Source organism: Peromyscus californicus, unplaced genomic scaffold (assembly GCF_007827085.1).
Source record: "Peromyscus californicus insignis strain IS unplaced genomic scaffold, ASM782708v3 Scaffold_14__1_contigs__length_90479793_seg_2, whole genome shotgun sequence".
Classification (NCBI taxonomy): domain Eukaryota; kingdom Metazoa; phylum Chordata; class Mammalia; order Rodentia; family Cricetidae; genus Peromyscus; species Peromyscus californicus.
Window position 1 is genome coordinate 59,507,595 of NW_026294436.1, and position 16,243 is coordinate 59,523,837.

At 38.6% G+C, this 16,243-nt stretch overlaps 1 protein-coding gene across 3 annotated transcripts in view; it reads left to right on the forward strand.

Annotated features, from left to right (window-relative positions):
* The window catches only part of Fmn2 (formin 2), a 308,323-nt gene that overhangs the window by 196,146 nt on the left and 95,934 nt on the right, over positions 1–16,243 (forward strand). For all 3 annotated transcript variants that reach the window (XM_052737699.1, XM_052737700.1, XM_052737701.1), the window contains 2 exons: positions 2,347–2,406; positions 2,926–3,046. In XM_052737699.1, the coding sequence (XP_052593659.1) occupies positions 2,347–2,406; positions 2,926–3,046 (181 nt within the window). The remainder of the gene's footprint in view (positions 1–2,346; positions 2,407–2,925; positions 3,047–16,243) is intronic.

The following is a 16,243-nucleotide window of genomic DNA, read 5'->3' on the forward strand; positions in this document are numbered from 1 at the left end:
GTAATTTTTATGGCTTTCATATGTACTCAAACAGGCATGTTCAAGTGCTGTTGTATTTATATTATAAACATTTCATAGGAACAAACTTCTAATTTATTGATGTAATAAATCATATGTGCTAAAAAATCAGATCTATTTTCCAAATGGATATTTGTTGAAACAACTGTAAATAACATTTGAGCATAAAGAGGCCAATATAATGTTAAGCTTATAAAAACTGTTCTAAAATATATTCTGATAAAACAAAATTGTTTAGAATTACTTATGAAGATGGATTGTGTTTTTGCTTTGTATCTTTTCCTCCTTTGTCTATTAAATTTTATTTTATTAGTTTAAATAATCACAAAATAACCTATAGTAAAAAATACTGAGGCAAGGAGCAAAATATTTAATAATTAGAACACCATTGTCCTCTCATAATATCAATGTAAGATCTTTTGAATTTGAACTTTCTCTAGGATGCAAATGTAAGTGTATTTACTCCTCAGTAATATTTATAGAATAGAGACTGCAGTTTCAGATCAACCAGAATATTCTCTCATTATGCCTATAGACAAGCGTTTAAAAGATGTTTTACTAACTGACTCATGTACTGCTGTTTCATTGATTGACAATTTAGGACAGAGAATAGACCTCAAGTTGTTTGAGCCACAAGCAAATCCTGTCTGATGGGGAAATCTTTAATGGCCATATTACTGTATCCCATGAAACTTAATTACCAAATGGTGTTTTTTTTTTTTTCATAAATACAGGAAAACTCATGCCTAGATTCAGTAACAGAAGCTCTGAGTACAGTTAAGTTTAACAAGATTTATTTGCACAACAGAAAGTTTTAGAGTCAGGTAACATTACAGACCAAAGATTGTTCCAAATGCCCTGCCCGTATCCTAAGGAGTGCAGGTTGTGTTTACAGCCAGATGTAAAATACAGAAAGCTGGAATCAAAGCAGTTGACATTTGTCTTACATGACCATGATTTGGAAGCTTTCACCCTCCAATTGGTTGGAAGTCTCTCTGCTGTGATTAGCTGAGTCTCAGTTGCTTGGTTATGAGTGTATACTTTTAGAGTGTATACTTTTTTTTTTTTTTTGGTTTTTCGAGACAGGGTTTCTCTGTGTAGCTTTGCGCCTTTCCTGGAACTCACTTGGTAGCCCAGGCTGGCCTCGAACTCACAGAGATCCGCCTGGCTCTGCCTCCCGAGTGCTGGGATTAAAGGCGTGCGCCACCACCGCCCGGCCTTAGAGTGTTTACTTTTAGCTGGGTTGCAGTTCACAATGTAAGGAGGCCATTCTGGACCAACTTATACCAAAGTATAGAGACCAAATTAGGCCATTAGGTCATATCTGTTGTAATTTAACAAAGGAAATATTTCAGAGAATTTAGATTGTGCACTAGATTTTCTCAAACTTAAGTTATCTGTTGATTAATTGGCATAAGGCAAAAAACTTAACTAAAAATTAATGCTTCTAGATGTGCCTGGAAGGAAATAAAATATTGTTCTTTGAAAACCTTGAAGAATATAAGATGTAAAATAATTTTACATTTTCAAATGGTATATACGTTTTCTTAATAATAGTAGCATAAGTATTAATTCCTCAATCTCACTTCTTAATATAACAAATTGTAAATTACATTGGCATTTTAGAAGTCTTCACTTACCTGAAACATTTGTCCATTTCTCTGGTCTACGTGCTAATGAATTTCTGCCAAATCCAAGAATTATTTATTATGGCAGTACCCGCTAGATCATTTATATGGAATTACAAGCAATATTTATTTATCTCATTATGGTGATATTTGAAAACTTAACTGCTGGCTTGGAGAGATTACTCAACATCAAAGATCACTTGCTCTTCCTTAGAAGAGCCAAGTTCTGTTCCCTGATATCCCAGGCTCACAACCCCCTGTAACTCCTGTTCCTGGGCAATGCCGTCTTCTGGTGTCTGGGCACCAGACACACATGCAGTGCACACACGTACATGCAGGCAAAACACATACATAATTTTTAACAGAACAAAAGTATTAAGCAAATTCAAAATAAATACATTAAGTAAAAGATAAAAATATTGAATTAAATTTCTGATGGAGAGGAATAAAAACAGCAACCTATTTACCTTTGAGCTTCTCCCTTAAACAGTGATGCTTTCTCTTGTCACTTACACTGAAAGAAAAAAAAATCTGTCATCCAGCCCTTTAGATACAATGACTGAGGCAGTATATAAGCTAAGACTACTCAGAATATTCTCAAGTTTATATATACATTCCCTGCAATTTACTTTGCACTTTAAACTTAATAATACAGAATCATTTTTAAACATGTGTTACTTACTCTGATCTTTCTGCCTAGGACAACAGCAGAAGCCTCTTGTCATATATTGTTTCCTATTATCTTCGAAATTTTGATGAGGTAAGACCAAGTTTATATACCACTCCACTTTGATTTTCTTTTCCTTGCATGTACGCATGCATACAGTGCATACATGTGAGTGTGTGGGCGTGTTTGTGCAAGCTTGCAGATGCAGAGGCCAGAGCAAGACCTGTGGCCCCTTCTTCTGGGCTCTCCATCTTATTTCCTTGACTCAGAGTCTCTCAGTGTACAGGAAGCTTGCCATTTCAGCTGGACTCTTTAACTGGCCAGGGAGGTCTCAGATCATCTTATTTCTACCCCACCCCCACAATGCTGAGGTTACAGGCTCATGCAGCCATGATTGGCTTCTTTTATGGGTGCCATAGGTTTGAACTCAGGTCCTAGCTGAGGGCAGAGCAAGCACCCTTGCTCACTGAACTGTCCCGACGGCCCATTCTTCTCTGTGGGGTAACTCCGTTGTTATTTTTCCAGCTGTTTTGTTGGAGTTGCCGCCACTTCTACGTCCTGTGATTTTTATCTCTCCCACTGATTAGTTCAAAAATCTTGTTTGCTAATTAGGACGCTGGCAAGGAGCAGTGTGTCTTCCCTCTGGCAGAACCTCAGGAGCTCTTCCAGGCCTCACAGATGAAGTTTGAAGACTTCCAGAAAGATCTCAGAAAACTAAAGAAAGACCTGAAAGGTAATGTGTGACCTTGAACTTACATTTTTTTTTAATGTGTAATGTGAATGAGAGATGATAGACTTTTAAGGATTTTTTTTTTTAAAATAAATCAGTTAGGCAGAAGCTGCACTGAGCCGATCTTTCTATGTATAGCAAAAGAAAAATCTGCCAATGCTTTTATTTTTTGTTGCTTCAAAAAGTTGGGCATTGGAAATTCAGTTATCCAATCCTATCTTAGCCATTTGAGTAACAGTCCATTCCATTGGGAATAAGTTCACGTCTTGTTTTTATTTTGTAGCCAAGACTCTTTGGATAGTCTCCATATCATGGTTGGACAAAAACCCTGTCATTGTTGAAAGATTAATAGTTCTTGCCTGCTCTCCTTTGATACACTTGCCCAAAATTCTGTGATTTGTCAACATTTGTAAAAACAAAGCATGTTCCTGTGCATAGTAGGTTGAGTGACACTTGTGTGTTTACTGTTGTATTGTGAATAACAAAGCCTTACATCATGCAGTTTTGATTGGTGATTATCTGAAATGCCTCAAATGTCTTTTACTAGTAACATTTACACACAAGATAATAATAATAGTCTTCCTAAATTTACTTTTCTAAACAATGTCTTTCCCCCCTTTTTGCCCCATTTATTGTTATAGTTTTGAGAATCTATTTTAACCTTTTTGAGTTATATTAAGTTTTGGCAGGGGAACAAATAAGATCACATGGAATTTTCTGTAGACAAATTTCTAAACAGTCTTATTAAATAAAAAACACAGAGCCAAATACAGAGTTATAAGCCATAGAGATCAAAGCAATATCCGCCAAACCTTAGCTTACCACCTCACCGTAGCTTCCTAAGAGAGCTTCTTCCTGTCTAACCTGTGCTTTTATTGCCTTCCTGTTCTACCTTCTCATTGGCTCTAAGCCCAGCCACATCACTTCCTTGTCACTGCCTGTCTATATAGACCTCCAGGTCTCTATGGTGGGTACTGGGATTAAAGGCGTGTATCACCACACTTGGCTGTGTTCTTGAACACACAGAGACTCTGCCTGCCATGTGATTGGTTCTGTTTATGGTTCAATATGACCTCTGATCTCCAGGCAAACTTTATTTATTAACATATAAATAAAATATCACATTTCAGCACAAATAAAGTATCACCATAGTTTTCATTTGATATTGTGTTACCAAATGAAAAAAAGAGCTATTCACTTCTGCACAGAAATTTAAAAAAACAAAAAAAGATTTAGTTTTGAAGAGACCCAGTCCTGAAATAGCAGATGCATTTACCCAAGGGGTTCCTGATCTGTCACCAGATTTATGGCAGTTATGTCTGGTCACAGATATATTGAGATGGGTTTCAGTAAATATAACATTTTTCTTGAAGTTCTTATATATTTCATGGTACACATTAGTGTTAGTGAGATGTGGTCAGTACCCAAAACCACAATAACTGCTCTTAAAAGGGCAAAAAATACAGTAGCTCCTGTTCGAGGGGCAAACATATGGTAACTCCTGTTAGAAGGGCTACAATTCTGTCCCTCACTTGTGTTCCACTCCAGCTTTATATATAGGTACCTGCTGATTAAGGCCAAGAAAGATAGCTTTGCCTTGTCTGAGTGTAACAATTATGGTAAGAACAAGTTTGTTCTTGTGGAGAATTATGGCACCATACATTTAAGTTGCTGGGAGGGAGATGTGATGAGGGGTCCTGGGAAGAGTTTTAAGGATGGGAGTAAGGACTGGATATGTTCAAGATATGTTGTATACATATACAAACTTTCCAAAGAATACATTTTTAAAATAGGGTTAAAAATAAATTCATTCTTAAAGTATTACAAAAGTATTTCTATTATAGAGTTCATGACAATTCAAAAATTATGGCTTTGTTTAGTTCAAATTTACATACACAGTGATGTGGTGCCATGGGCATTTCTGGAGAGGCTGGGAAAGACTTCATACTCCCATCAGCACTTCATTCTTGAAAATTAGGATTTCATCATTTACAGATGATTATTAAGAGGAATGATATTATTAGTAAATATGCAGTTACACATACAAGCACGCAGGCACATACGAGCACTCAGATACACACATACACAAACATACGCATGTGCACACATAAACATGTACATGCTTGCACAGAGATGTACAATTACCACATATACCACCATATATTACCACCTTCACATACACAGAGATATTCACACCTTCACATACGCAGAGATGTTCACACACATACTTAGATACATAATTACAAACATGTGACACATGAACACATGGATTTCCTTTAGAACTTATAGGTATTAAATGTATATGGAACAATGAAAATAGCAGATTCTCATTAAGTCTCAGAGCCCAGCAACACAAATGTTAGGTAATGGACATGAATGATGAGTACTCAGTGTCTCTTTCCACTATATCGCTTGGACGTGTATTTCCTAGGGCAATGTATTAGCTGTAGAAAACTACATATTGGAGGATCATCTTAGCAATATGTAGAAAAACACAGGAGGTTAAGCAAATATTTTGCAGCCACGAAGGGGGCATGGTTCACATAGAGGGAAGATGAATGTATTGAAAGACCGGTACCATTGACCAACAACGGTAACACTTTCCTAGCAACCCCCGCCTTTGTCTGTGGGCTGTATCAATTTAATGTCATAGAAATGGGAAATACGTGAGTGAGCCTGCCAAGAACTCCTTAGTTCATGGCAGCCAGAAGTTAGGAGACAGAACATGATTCTGGGGACAAGATACACACTCTCAAATAGGCACCCAGGAACCCAGTTCCTTCAACGACTTTCAACCTGTCGGCAGCCCGTTCAGCTGTGAGCTCATCGGTACATGAGAACATGGCTGAGAGCCATACCCTCATGACTCGGCTGACTAGGAGCCAAGCCTCCAATGCGTGCATCTCTGGGGGGCCATGCTGGGTCCGAACCATGACAGGGGGTTCATGACCAAATAAATAGAGAAACTGCAACGTTAAGTTCAATTGGGAAAGGAATTCACAGTATTTTTTTTTACAGCAGAGGGATTCGTAGCAGTTCTTTGGTTCATTTTTACCACAGAGCACCCTTTTCTTCCCCCCCATAAAATGTGTGGCGGCTTTTGTGGTCAGTGGAATAATACCTTTGAGCACATTTTGAGAAGTACAGACTTGGTACTGTGTTAAGAGCACAAGCATGACTTGCCTCTGAGCTTACAAGGGGACAAGTTCATGAAACAATATCACTGTTTGCTGCTGCTGCTGCTGCTGCTGTTTGTAAAATCACCTTAGCTCCAAGTGGTGTCACATTCTGAGAGTTAAAAAATATCCCTTACTTTTCAAATTTTGATTATTTTCATAGAGAAGATGATTTGGGCACAAGGAAGGAAATCTTATCAGAATTTAAGTCCAATTTGAGGAACAAAGAACCATCAGAAATACAGTTTTTCCTATCAGTGATGCCTGAAGTCACTTCTCTCTTTTAAGAGTAGTTTGAGTATAAGTAGACATACATTCGTATAACTAAATTGAGGTCAAACTGGAGGTTATTTTAGATGAAATTATATTGCTTAAAAACAGTATCTACTTTGGTCTGTGTAGCCTTAGAAAAAACTATTGTTTTAATTTATTTTAGTTTACTTTTAGATTATGTATTTTTATTTTATGTGTGTGGATGTTTTGCCTGCATGCATGTCTGTGTACCACATAAATGCCCAGTGTGCTTGGAGGGCAGAAAAGGGTATCAGATCTTCTGGATCTGGAGTTACATGGGGTTGTTAGCAACCATGTGGGTGCTGGGAATCAAACCTGGGTCCTTCGGAAAAGCAGCCTGTGCATTTACCTGCTGAATCATCTCCCCAGCCCCTAAAATGATTAATTTATACAATCAAATTTGAGGATTGCTTTAAGAAGTTTCAAATAGCCTTACACTTTTTTTTAGAGGCAATTGTTTTAATCAGATATAGGAAAAGGGTTAAGCCATTACAGTACTCTGTGGTAAATATTCAGTAGCTTTTGCTATTCATGAGGTAAAATTGAATTAATAATGTGATTATTTGTTAATGACAAATGTGCTGTCTCCACAAAGTCACTCGTCTACCATCTAGCCCTCTTGCTTCTGCATACTGTCTTGATTTTTATTTCTGAGGAAGCTGAGGAACAATGTGCTAGGGCTTTGACATTTTAGGAAAAGACCTGAACCTCATCTTAGCGTTTCTGTAAAGACATTCATTGATTTGAGTCTTTCTTCTAACCTGAAGGTTCCCGTGCCGGCCTCTCAGGATGAGAGTCAGACTTCCACGCTCAGTGTAATGCCTTTTTCTTCAGCCATTTTGATTTCTTCTGGCTGTTGGTAACTTTTTCTTAATACAGTTACACCAAATGACGCCTTGTGGCCCAGTGTCTTTGGCAGGTGATGCATTCTCTGGAGAAACTATGCCAAAATCTCAGTAAGCTTGGAGTGGCAGAAGTCTCTGAGCTGGCAACCTGGCTCATAGATAGATTCTACTAGTCACAAACAAACTTTATTCATATCACCACAGAGCAGCAAAGCCCCCCACGACCCCACCATGAGTGCCTTTCAAAAAGATAGCCACCAAGCAAAATCCCGCATCTTCTTTCAAAGAACCTTCTACTGAAGAAGAAAACTTACTGAACCGTGTTTGTTATATTACTAAAACATAAATCCTTTATCAATCTTGTTTTGAGCGGGGGTGGGGATTAAAGATGTGCACCACCACCACCCAGCTCATTTATCAATCTTAAGAAAAACCAAGGCATATGAAAAATCCAAGCCCTCTGATTTCAGCTTGTAAAGTTCAAATATATGAGCAACCAATTAATTCCTTAGGGCAAAGAGGCAGGGAGGGGTATAAGCAACAGAATTCACTGGGCCTAAGGTAATGAATGGGTCACTAGGGAATACACTGGCCTCTTTCAAAATATTGGTTATGTTCTATTTCTTAAGTTGTAAATTGAAAATGTGGGTATTCATTTAATTATTCTTTATACTTATGTGCATGTTATATGTGTTCCTTTATGTGTAAGACAGGGTTAATAATCTTATTTGAGAAGAAAGAAAACTGGGCATCCATCCAGGAATATGTTTGATTTAGAGTTGAAACTGAGTAATCTGGGCTCCACTAATTTAAAATGTGTGATTGTTCAGTCTTTTCTGTTCTTTATGAAGAAATTATATAACTTGCCAAATTCAAAAGTAAACATCGCTAAGGAACATAAGAAATTTAATTAAAAGAATAAACTATGTTAAAGAAGAAGATATAATACTCTTCTTGGAGGTAAAAAGATTAATATGAAAGAGAAGTAATTTTTGGTTAAACAATTCAAACATATATTATTTAGAAGGAAATAGTAAAAATAAAATTAACTACCAGTGTCAGAAAGCTGTTGAGGTCTTACAGAAACATAATCCATTTTTTTATTGCTTTTACTATTTTAGAGTAAACTAAGGAAAACCAAAACCATACTACTTTAATAGAAGTGATTTCATATAGAGAAGTTAACACATATTGAAAGATCAAAACAGTACAAAAAAATGACTAAGTAATGTAGGAAACAACCATCATCTATGGAACTCAAGAAATCAAGAGACATTGAAGTTAGTGTAGAGCAGACACCTTTAGAGGGGATGCCCCATGGGGCTGGACCTAAGCCTCAGAGAGAGGATACTTGTGATGCAGATGCCGCCCTAAGGACTTGGGGAGCAGACCCTGGGGAAATAGGATTGGAGGCATCAGGACAATGCCATCTCCTTGATGTGACTGAGCATCTGAGTGAGTTGGGATTCTGGCTGACAGGTCTCTGCCTGGCTGCACACACTTTTGAGGGATGTGTTGATGCTGGTTCGAGTGTCTGGAAACACACTAGACACTGGAATCACCAGTGTCTGATTGTAAAGATGAGCAACCTGTTAGAAACTAGCTATTAGGCCTCTCCATGCTCCTCTATCCAGCCTATTCCCCCCTTTCACTGTGGAAACTCATCACTTAGATATTTGTTAAAGAGGAAAGGTATTTGCAGAATCTTAACACCATTGTCTAAAAGTTAGATATAGAAAGGTGGTTTGGAAGAAGACAAACAAACAAACAAACAAATAAACAGAAAACCAATAATTGTCATAGTTGGCATTCATTTAGTTGCTTGTTTTCATTATTCTAACCTGGTCCTACCTGCCGTTATGGCTTTCAGCTTCAAAGTGGAGGGATCCATAACATTTGGAAAGAGGTCAGCCACACTATATCCTGTTTTGAATACGTTTCCTTATTTGTGTGTGTGTGTGTGTGTGTCTGTGTGTCTGTCTGTGTGTCTGTCTGTCTGTCTGTGTGCATGGGCATGGGCCTACATGTTGTGTATGTGGAGACCATAACATGTTATGTATGTGGGGACCAGAGACAACTTTCAGATGTTGATTTCCTCCTTCCATCATGTCTGCTTGAATTGAACTTAGGTCATTGGACTTGGTGGCAAGCACCTTTACCCATCTTTAATCATTTATGTTGTCTTCCCATCTTGAAAGCCATCTAGACAGCCTCACCAATGAGGTTGCCTATTTCTAAAGTACAGAGAAGGAAATAATCAAGGCAGGATTTATGGGAGATGCTTAGCAGTATTCAAGATCTCTGCAGTTTGTTGTCACATCTGGTTTGGTTCTGATGGCAGATGACAAGTTGTCAACTTGAAGGCCCTTGTACATCTTCAGCCCTTCTCAGCCCTTTGCCTCTATACTACACTGAGTGTGTTCTCAGTGCCACATAGTGTACAACTTGCAACATTCAAAGATGGGGACCTGAGATTCTCAGAACCCATACAAAAAGCCAGAACTGCTGGCATGTGCATGGAATCGCAACATTAGATATCAGAGAGGGGAATTCTTGAGGCTCCTTGACCACCCAGCCTAGCCAAACAGATGAGTTCCATGTCAGGTTGAGAAACTTGGACTCTAAAAACAAGATGGATGCCTCCTGAAGAACACGTAAGGTTGCCCTGTGGCTTCCACACATGCACACTTATATGCACATGCACCTTTGTGCACATGAATACACATATTCATGAATGCACTCACACCAAGCAATCTTGTGTATGTCTGTTATAGCTTATGGCTTCTGTTCATCCCACAATTTACCAAGAGCACCTAAAATACTTCTGCAGTATTCCAAAAGCTGGAAGTTCACACCAGTTAGTGTCACACGTAATCCGTGCAAGTAAAATAGGATTTCAGCATGCATTAAGACAGTGCCGAAAGCACAGTGCATCGTACACATAACCTCGTACCATGAAACCCTTGGGCAAAACGGCTGCTCTTTCCATGTTGCAGGTGAGGAAAATAGGGCTAGCAAGACTCAGGAATGTGTCCAAGTCTCCTAGTGGTAAGTAATAAAGGGTAGTTAAAACTCAGTCTGTCTTCCTGAATATTGTGGCATGTTGTTTTTCCATTGGCTATTATAAAAATGCCTTCCATTTATTCATCTGAGTTAATAAAACAGTAAAAGTAGCCTAGAGATGCTAGCTACAAATCCATAAATGGCATCCAATCATTTCTCCTATAATTATCCTTTTACTAGACATGCATACATTAGAAATCAATACCAGTGCACTAGTAAAACACTTTGAACTCATGAAATAGTTTCCAAGTTTGTTAAAGTTGCTACTGATTTTTGAGATGTTTAATAGACTGAACTTTCCCCAAGTTAAAAGCCGTATGTCCCCTACTAAGTCCTTGACTTTGTTCCATCTCTTTCTGTACCTTCTGCCCCCTCCAAATGAGCAATTAGATGATGCCTTGAATTTCGGATAATTAGACTTCCTTCTCTCCTTTGACTCCATGTACATTTCTCCCCATTCTTTTCTGTATTTTTATGTATGTGTCTTTAGCCTTGGAGATCATTTTCAAAATGGCTTAGATGTAGCCTCCCCAGTACATTCTGAAATTTGTTTCTTCATGAAAGATCACTTATATACTTGCATTCTAACCTTGGCCTAGTTCTGCTAATTTTAACCCATAGATATTTCTTAAATTTATGCCTTTCTCTCTCTGTGTAATATGTATGTATATGTATATATATATATATATATATGTGTGTGTGTGTGTGTGTGTGTGTGTGTGTGTGTGTGTGTGTATTTAATTTTCACTCTTATATTTGTAAAAAGGAAGTAGTATGCATCTCACTGCCTGTAAGTCTCTGGAAATAGAATTTAGAATTTGTTATCTCTCTCTCTCTCTCTCTCTCTCTCTCTCTCTCTCTCTCTCTCAACCTCTCTCTCAACCTCTCTCTCTCTCTCTCTCCCATAAGATGTATAGATGAAGCTCTTCTGTGGGAAAGGGGGGCAATTTGGTTCTGGAAGTTTAGAATTTCTAGGGTTTTCCTTCTAATCAATGTGTTTGTTCTCCTTTGTGTATGTTGTAGATATTAATGTAACTTTCCAGAAGCTCAAAGAGAAACAGTAGTTTTAGGCTGTAATTAACATTGATTGAACTTGGAGACTTGAGTCAATTATGGCTGGAATCTCCCAACTCCCTAAAACAGTAACCAAATTTCTCATGATCTAGATCTGCTTCAGGGAGAGCCAAGAAATGTTGATGGTTAATCTGACAGTGATAAGGTGGTGTTTCCCCTGCCTCACAGCATGCTGTTCTGTACATGAAATTGTTGTGTTGGAGTCTATTTTATAATGAAATATCTGAGGTTTTTGTTTCTCCTTCCCTCTGGCTGTATTTTTCTTTGTTGGGAAGCCCAATGCATACTTCCCAATATCAATCCTTTAACATCACACAAAATCTCTTTGGCTCAGCAAAGTCGTTAAATTAAACAAAAGTTAAACACAATTGGAATGACTCAGTTAAGCCAACAGCCTCCTGACTAATGTTTTTTAATATTTGGATTTGACTGTAATTAAGTTTTCCAAGAACTCTATCTTTGTTCTGATTTTAATAATGTTTCTAAATGACCCTTCACGTTTATATTGCAGTGTTTTGTGTTCTTAAAAAATTGCATTCACATACCAATTTTTAAAATGATAAGAGCCAGAATGATATGTTGTGAAATATGGTATATTATGGCTAAGAATAGAATGGGAGACAATGTTTTAAAGAAATATCCCAATGCCTTGTGTGTTAACTACCTTAAAATTATTCTTATCTGCATTGAATGTTAGAATATGCATGAGAACAGTACATGCACACCACTTTTTAAACTCTAAGCCATACCATGATGTGTTGTACCAGCAATTCCTTCCTTTTTGACAAACTATCCACAAATAATAGAATACTTTTTTATCTCACAAGGAAGAGCTTTGAGAGCTGGAATTTGGGCTTTGGTATCCTGTGTAGTATTGTGCCATCTACCACTGGAGTGAGTTCAGATTAAAGAAATTCATAATCATGAGTGTAGCTGATAACACTTTCTTTTATGTAAAGTTCCGGGTCCTTTATACTTTAAGCAGTGCATAGCCAGGTGGACACTCTTGGCCTTAGGCAACGGGAACCATAATCAGAGACAAAGATACACAACTAAACAACTGTGAGGCTCTGTTATCACTAACTGCCATCTTTTCCAGGCTGCCTGACAGACATCTCAGAGCTTGGCTCTTCAGGTTCGACTCTTAGTTAGGACTCAGATATCTTAGACTGTGGTTCTCAACCTGTGAGTCATATCCTGAACATCAGATATTTACATCACAATTCATAACAGTAGCAGAATTACAGTCATGAAGTAGCAACACAGCAATTTTCTGGTTGGGGGTCACCATAGCATGAGGAGCTGTATTAAAGGGTTGCAGCATGAGGAAGGTGGAGAGCCGCTGACTTAAGAGAACAGTTCCCGTATTTGGTAGTTAAACTAGACTTGTATTCACTTTTTTCATCCAAATCCTTGCTTTTATCCTGTGTCACGAACATGTTCTATAGAGAAGGGACATGTGAAGCTGAGGAATGGATTGGCTCTCTTGCTTCAGAGTGACAATTGACCCCCAAACTAGGTATGTTTAGGTAAGTACAAGTACCAGTAACTGATCATAAGGGCTGAGAATATGTCAGGCGAATATGTAATATGGAGAAATTGAGTAACGATGTCATTTTACATATTAACAAGTAGTTCACTGTGACCAGAGGATAGATATTAATCATCTCGACCTGGGGATTAATTATAATTAATATTCCACATATGTACATACTAGGGATAGAGTGCAGTAAATAAATGGAGAAAGGTGGGTGAGAGTAGAGAATAAACCTACCTTTGGAGACTAGAATTCCATTACCATTAGAGACCTGTACTTCTTTTTTGCTTTTAATTGCACACGTTTTTTTCTGAACACTTGTAATATTTAAAAGCAACCTCCAGGCATATTCCATTGGGGTTTGACTATAGAGAGAAATCTGCTTTATGTTTAGATGTCAATTCTGATGGCTAGAGCAGTTTGATGAGTAAAGAGCTCCTGACGAAGGTGTGAGTGGACTCCACTAGAAACTCCAAGACACTGGACAAACATGCTTCGTGTGTTTTCTAGATCTCCAGTTGTGCTCAATTCTCATTGTGTACAGGGAATTCTACTATGGCTCAAGGTAGAAGATAGATTAAACAGAGAAAAACATAAATTTGTTTACCTTATACTAAGAATATAGTTCATAAGAGTATGGTGAGATTACTTACAAAATTAAATGAAAAAATTTTAAATATAAAGTAATCTAAAGACAATGTATTATAATATTTTCTTTTCTTGTATGAGTATATGCACAATGTGTGTGTGTGTGTGTGTGTGTGTGTGTGTGTGTGTGATATGAATCTGTGCATGTTGCATATTTGCATATGTGAATGCTAGTACACACATGTCTTGACATACTTGTGGAGGTCAGAGAATTCCCTGGGTTTGGGCTCCCTACCTTCCTGGAAGCAGGTCTACATTGTTGGTAGCTGCTGTGGAAGTCGGGCCAGCTGGCACATGAGCTTTGTGGACTCACTGGTATGTGTTTCCCACCTCACCACAGAAATACCAGGTTCGCAGGTAATTGCTCTTGTACTATGCTTTATGTGGGTTTTGACTCTGGTCATCAGGTTTGTGTGGCAAGGTCTTTACGCACCGAACCATCTCCCTAGCCCACAGTTTTCATTTTCTTATTTGTTGAATGTTCTATTCTGTCACACTTGCTGAGTGAAAACATTCGAACACTTTGCCACAGTCAGCCCATGACCTGGCTCTGCTTTGCTGATAGTGAACTCTTCTGCTTCCCCAGAGACAACAGCCCTGTGAGATGAATTTCCGTCACTTCCTACTGTCAGGGCACTGTTATGACATTGTACATCTCTGGACACGATAGAACTCCATGAATGAAACTAAGGTTATCCTACTTTCTAATGTTATTTTGCTTTGATTTTTGGACAGTGTCTTATGTATCTAGCTCAGGCTGCTCTTAAGGTTGTTAACATAGCCGAGGATGACTTTAAACTGCTGACCATCCTGTCTCTACCTCCCAAGTGGAATTGCAGGCCACCAAGCCTAGTTTCTATTTAGTCAAATGTTTATCCTCCTTGCCTCTCAGACAAGGGAAGAGGCTGGATTATTTTTTTCTTCCATGTTGCCCTAAACCAGTAGACACTAGTTTGATAGGCTTTAACTCTTCTCATTGACATGGAAGAAATGTTAAAGACTGACTGGTTTAGAATAAACAGCTAGCTCCCTGTGAATAGAAGCATTTTCATTTTGTTCCTGGCTGTTACAGTATATGGAGCTGAACCCTGGCTGCAGGAAGGCAGTCAAGTGAGGTTTGAGATGATGGAAGAAATTGCTTAACAGTTCAAAACTGCTTAAAGACTTTTTAGCATCTTTTCATTTGACCCTGCTAGGAATAATTGATTGAAATATTAAGGGGTGGCACTAATAAACTGGGCCTCATTTTTTCTAAGCAATGGCTATGTTGCCTTCCTATTCACGGTCTGACTTATATTAGAAATTCTTGAAAGTATGATATGATTGAGTATGTGCTTAGAATCATCTGCAGATATTTCAAGAAGACATGAAGCTGGCTGACATAAACCTATTGTCTCAGCTAGTCTAGAGATTATTAGATCTTAAGTTTAAGACTGGCGTGGGCTGCAGAGTGAGTTCAAGGCAGACATGAGCAACGTAGTGAGACCTCCTCTCAAAATAATGACTCAAAAGAGGGCTGTGGGTATAGCTCAGTACATGGCTAGCCTAGCTTGTACAAGACCCTGGGTTCAAACCTCAGTACAGTAGAACAAACAAACAAACAAAAAGTGTTTGTGTCTTCATGGGGCTGCCATCAATAATACAATCCAAGGCAGATAGCTGCAGTCTGTCTCCTTATCTGATCCATTCTCTTCACCAAGCAGGTTCTGAGTAGTCCTGACAGTGATGTACCCACACATCACACACACATACACACACACACACACACACACACGCACGCACGCACGCACGCACGCACGCACACACAGGCAAGTGACTTCATTGAAAGGAAACATGGTTTTATAGGAAGAACCTAAGTTTAAGAGACTAATGGCCAGTTTTCCAGGCCAGCATGGATCTGGCTGATATTTATATTCAAGGGTGTAGTTTTCAGCTTCAGATCCTTTACTGAGTTAGAGCACTCCTTTCCATAGTGACAGGCATGTCTTCAGAAACTTTCTTAGAAATGACTCTCAACTCCAGCTGGGTCTACCCTGAGGTATTTATGAGGCTGTAGAATGGAAAGGGAGAACAAACTTCAGTGTGAGCTCAGAACTTTGCTGAGGAGTCTTCTCTTTCTTCCTGTGGCCATATTTAAACCTTGACCTCCTCAGCTGTCCTAGCAGTGTCCCCTCTCTTGCATTCCTTGAAACATTTGACTAAAATATGGGTAAAAAGTACCTGGTGCCGGCAAGTAAGTACCTTGTAATACTGACCGCCCTGCTAAGGTCACCACCTCTTGCTTTCATGTGTCCGAAATTTTGACTGTAAACTTGCATTAGAAGTCAGTTGATATTTATGATAGTACAAGCTCTTGGCTCTTGCTGTCCTGTCTACTGGGCCCTACTGCTCAGCTCTTAGCTCTTAACAGGTTCTGGCCCCGGAACTGCACTATGATATAGGCTCTGGTGTCCTTACCATTTTGCACATGAAGGAACTGAAGACCTAAGGTCTAAGTCACTTGTCCAGCAGATCAGTTTAGAAGTGGTAGTTCTGGGTATGTACTTTCTTAGGAATGTCTTTT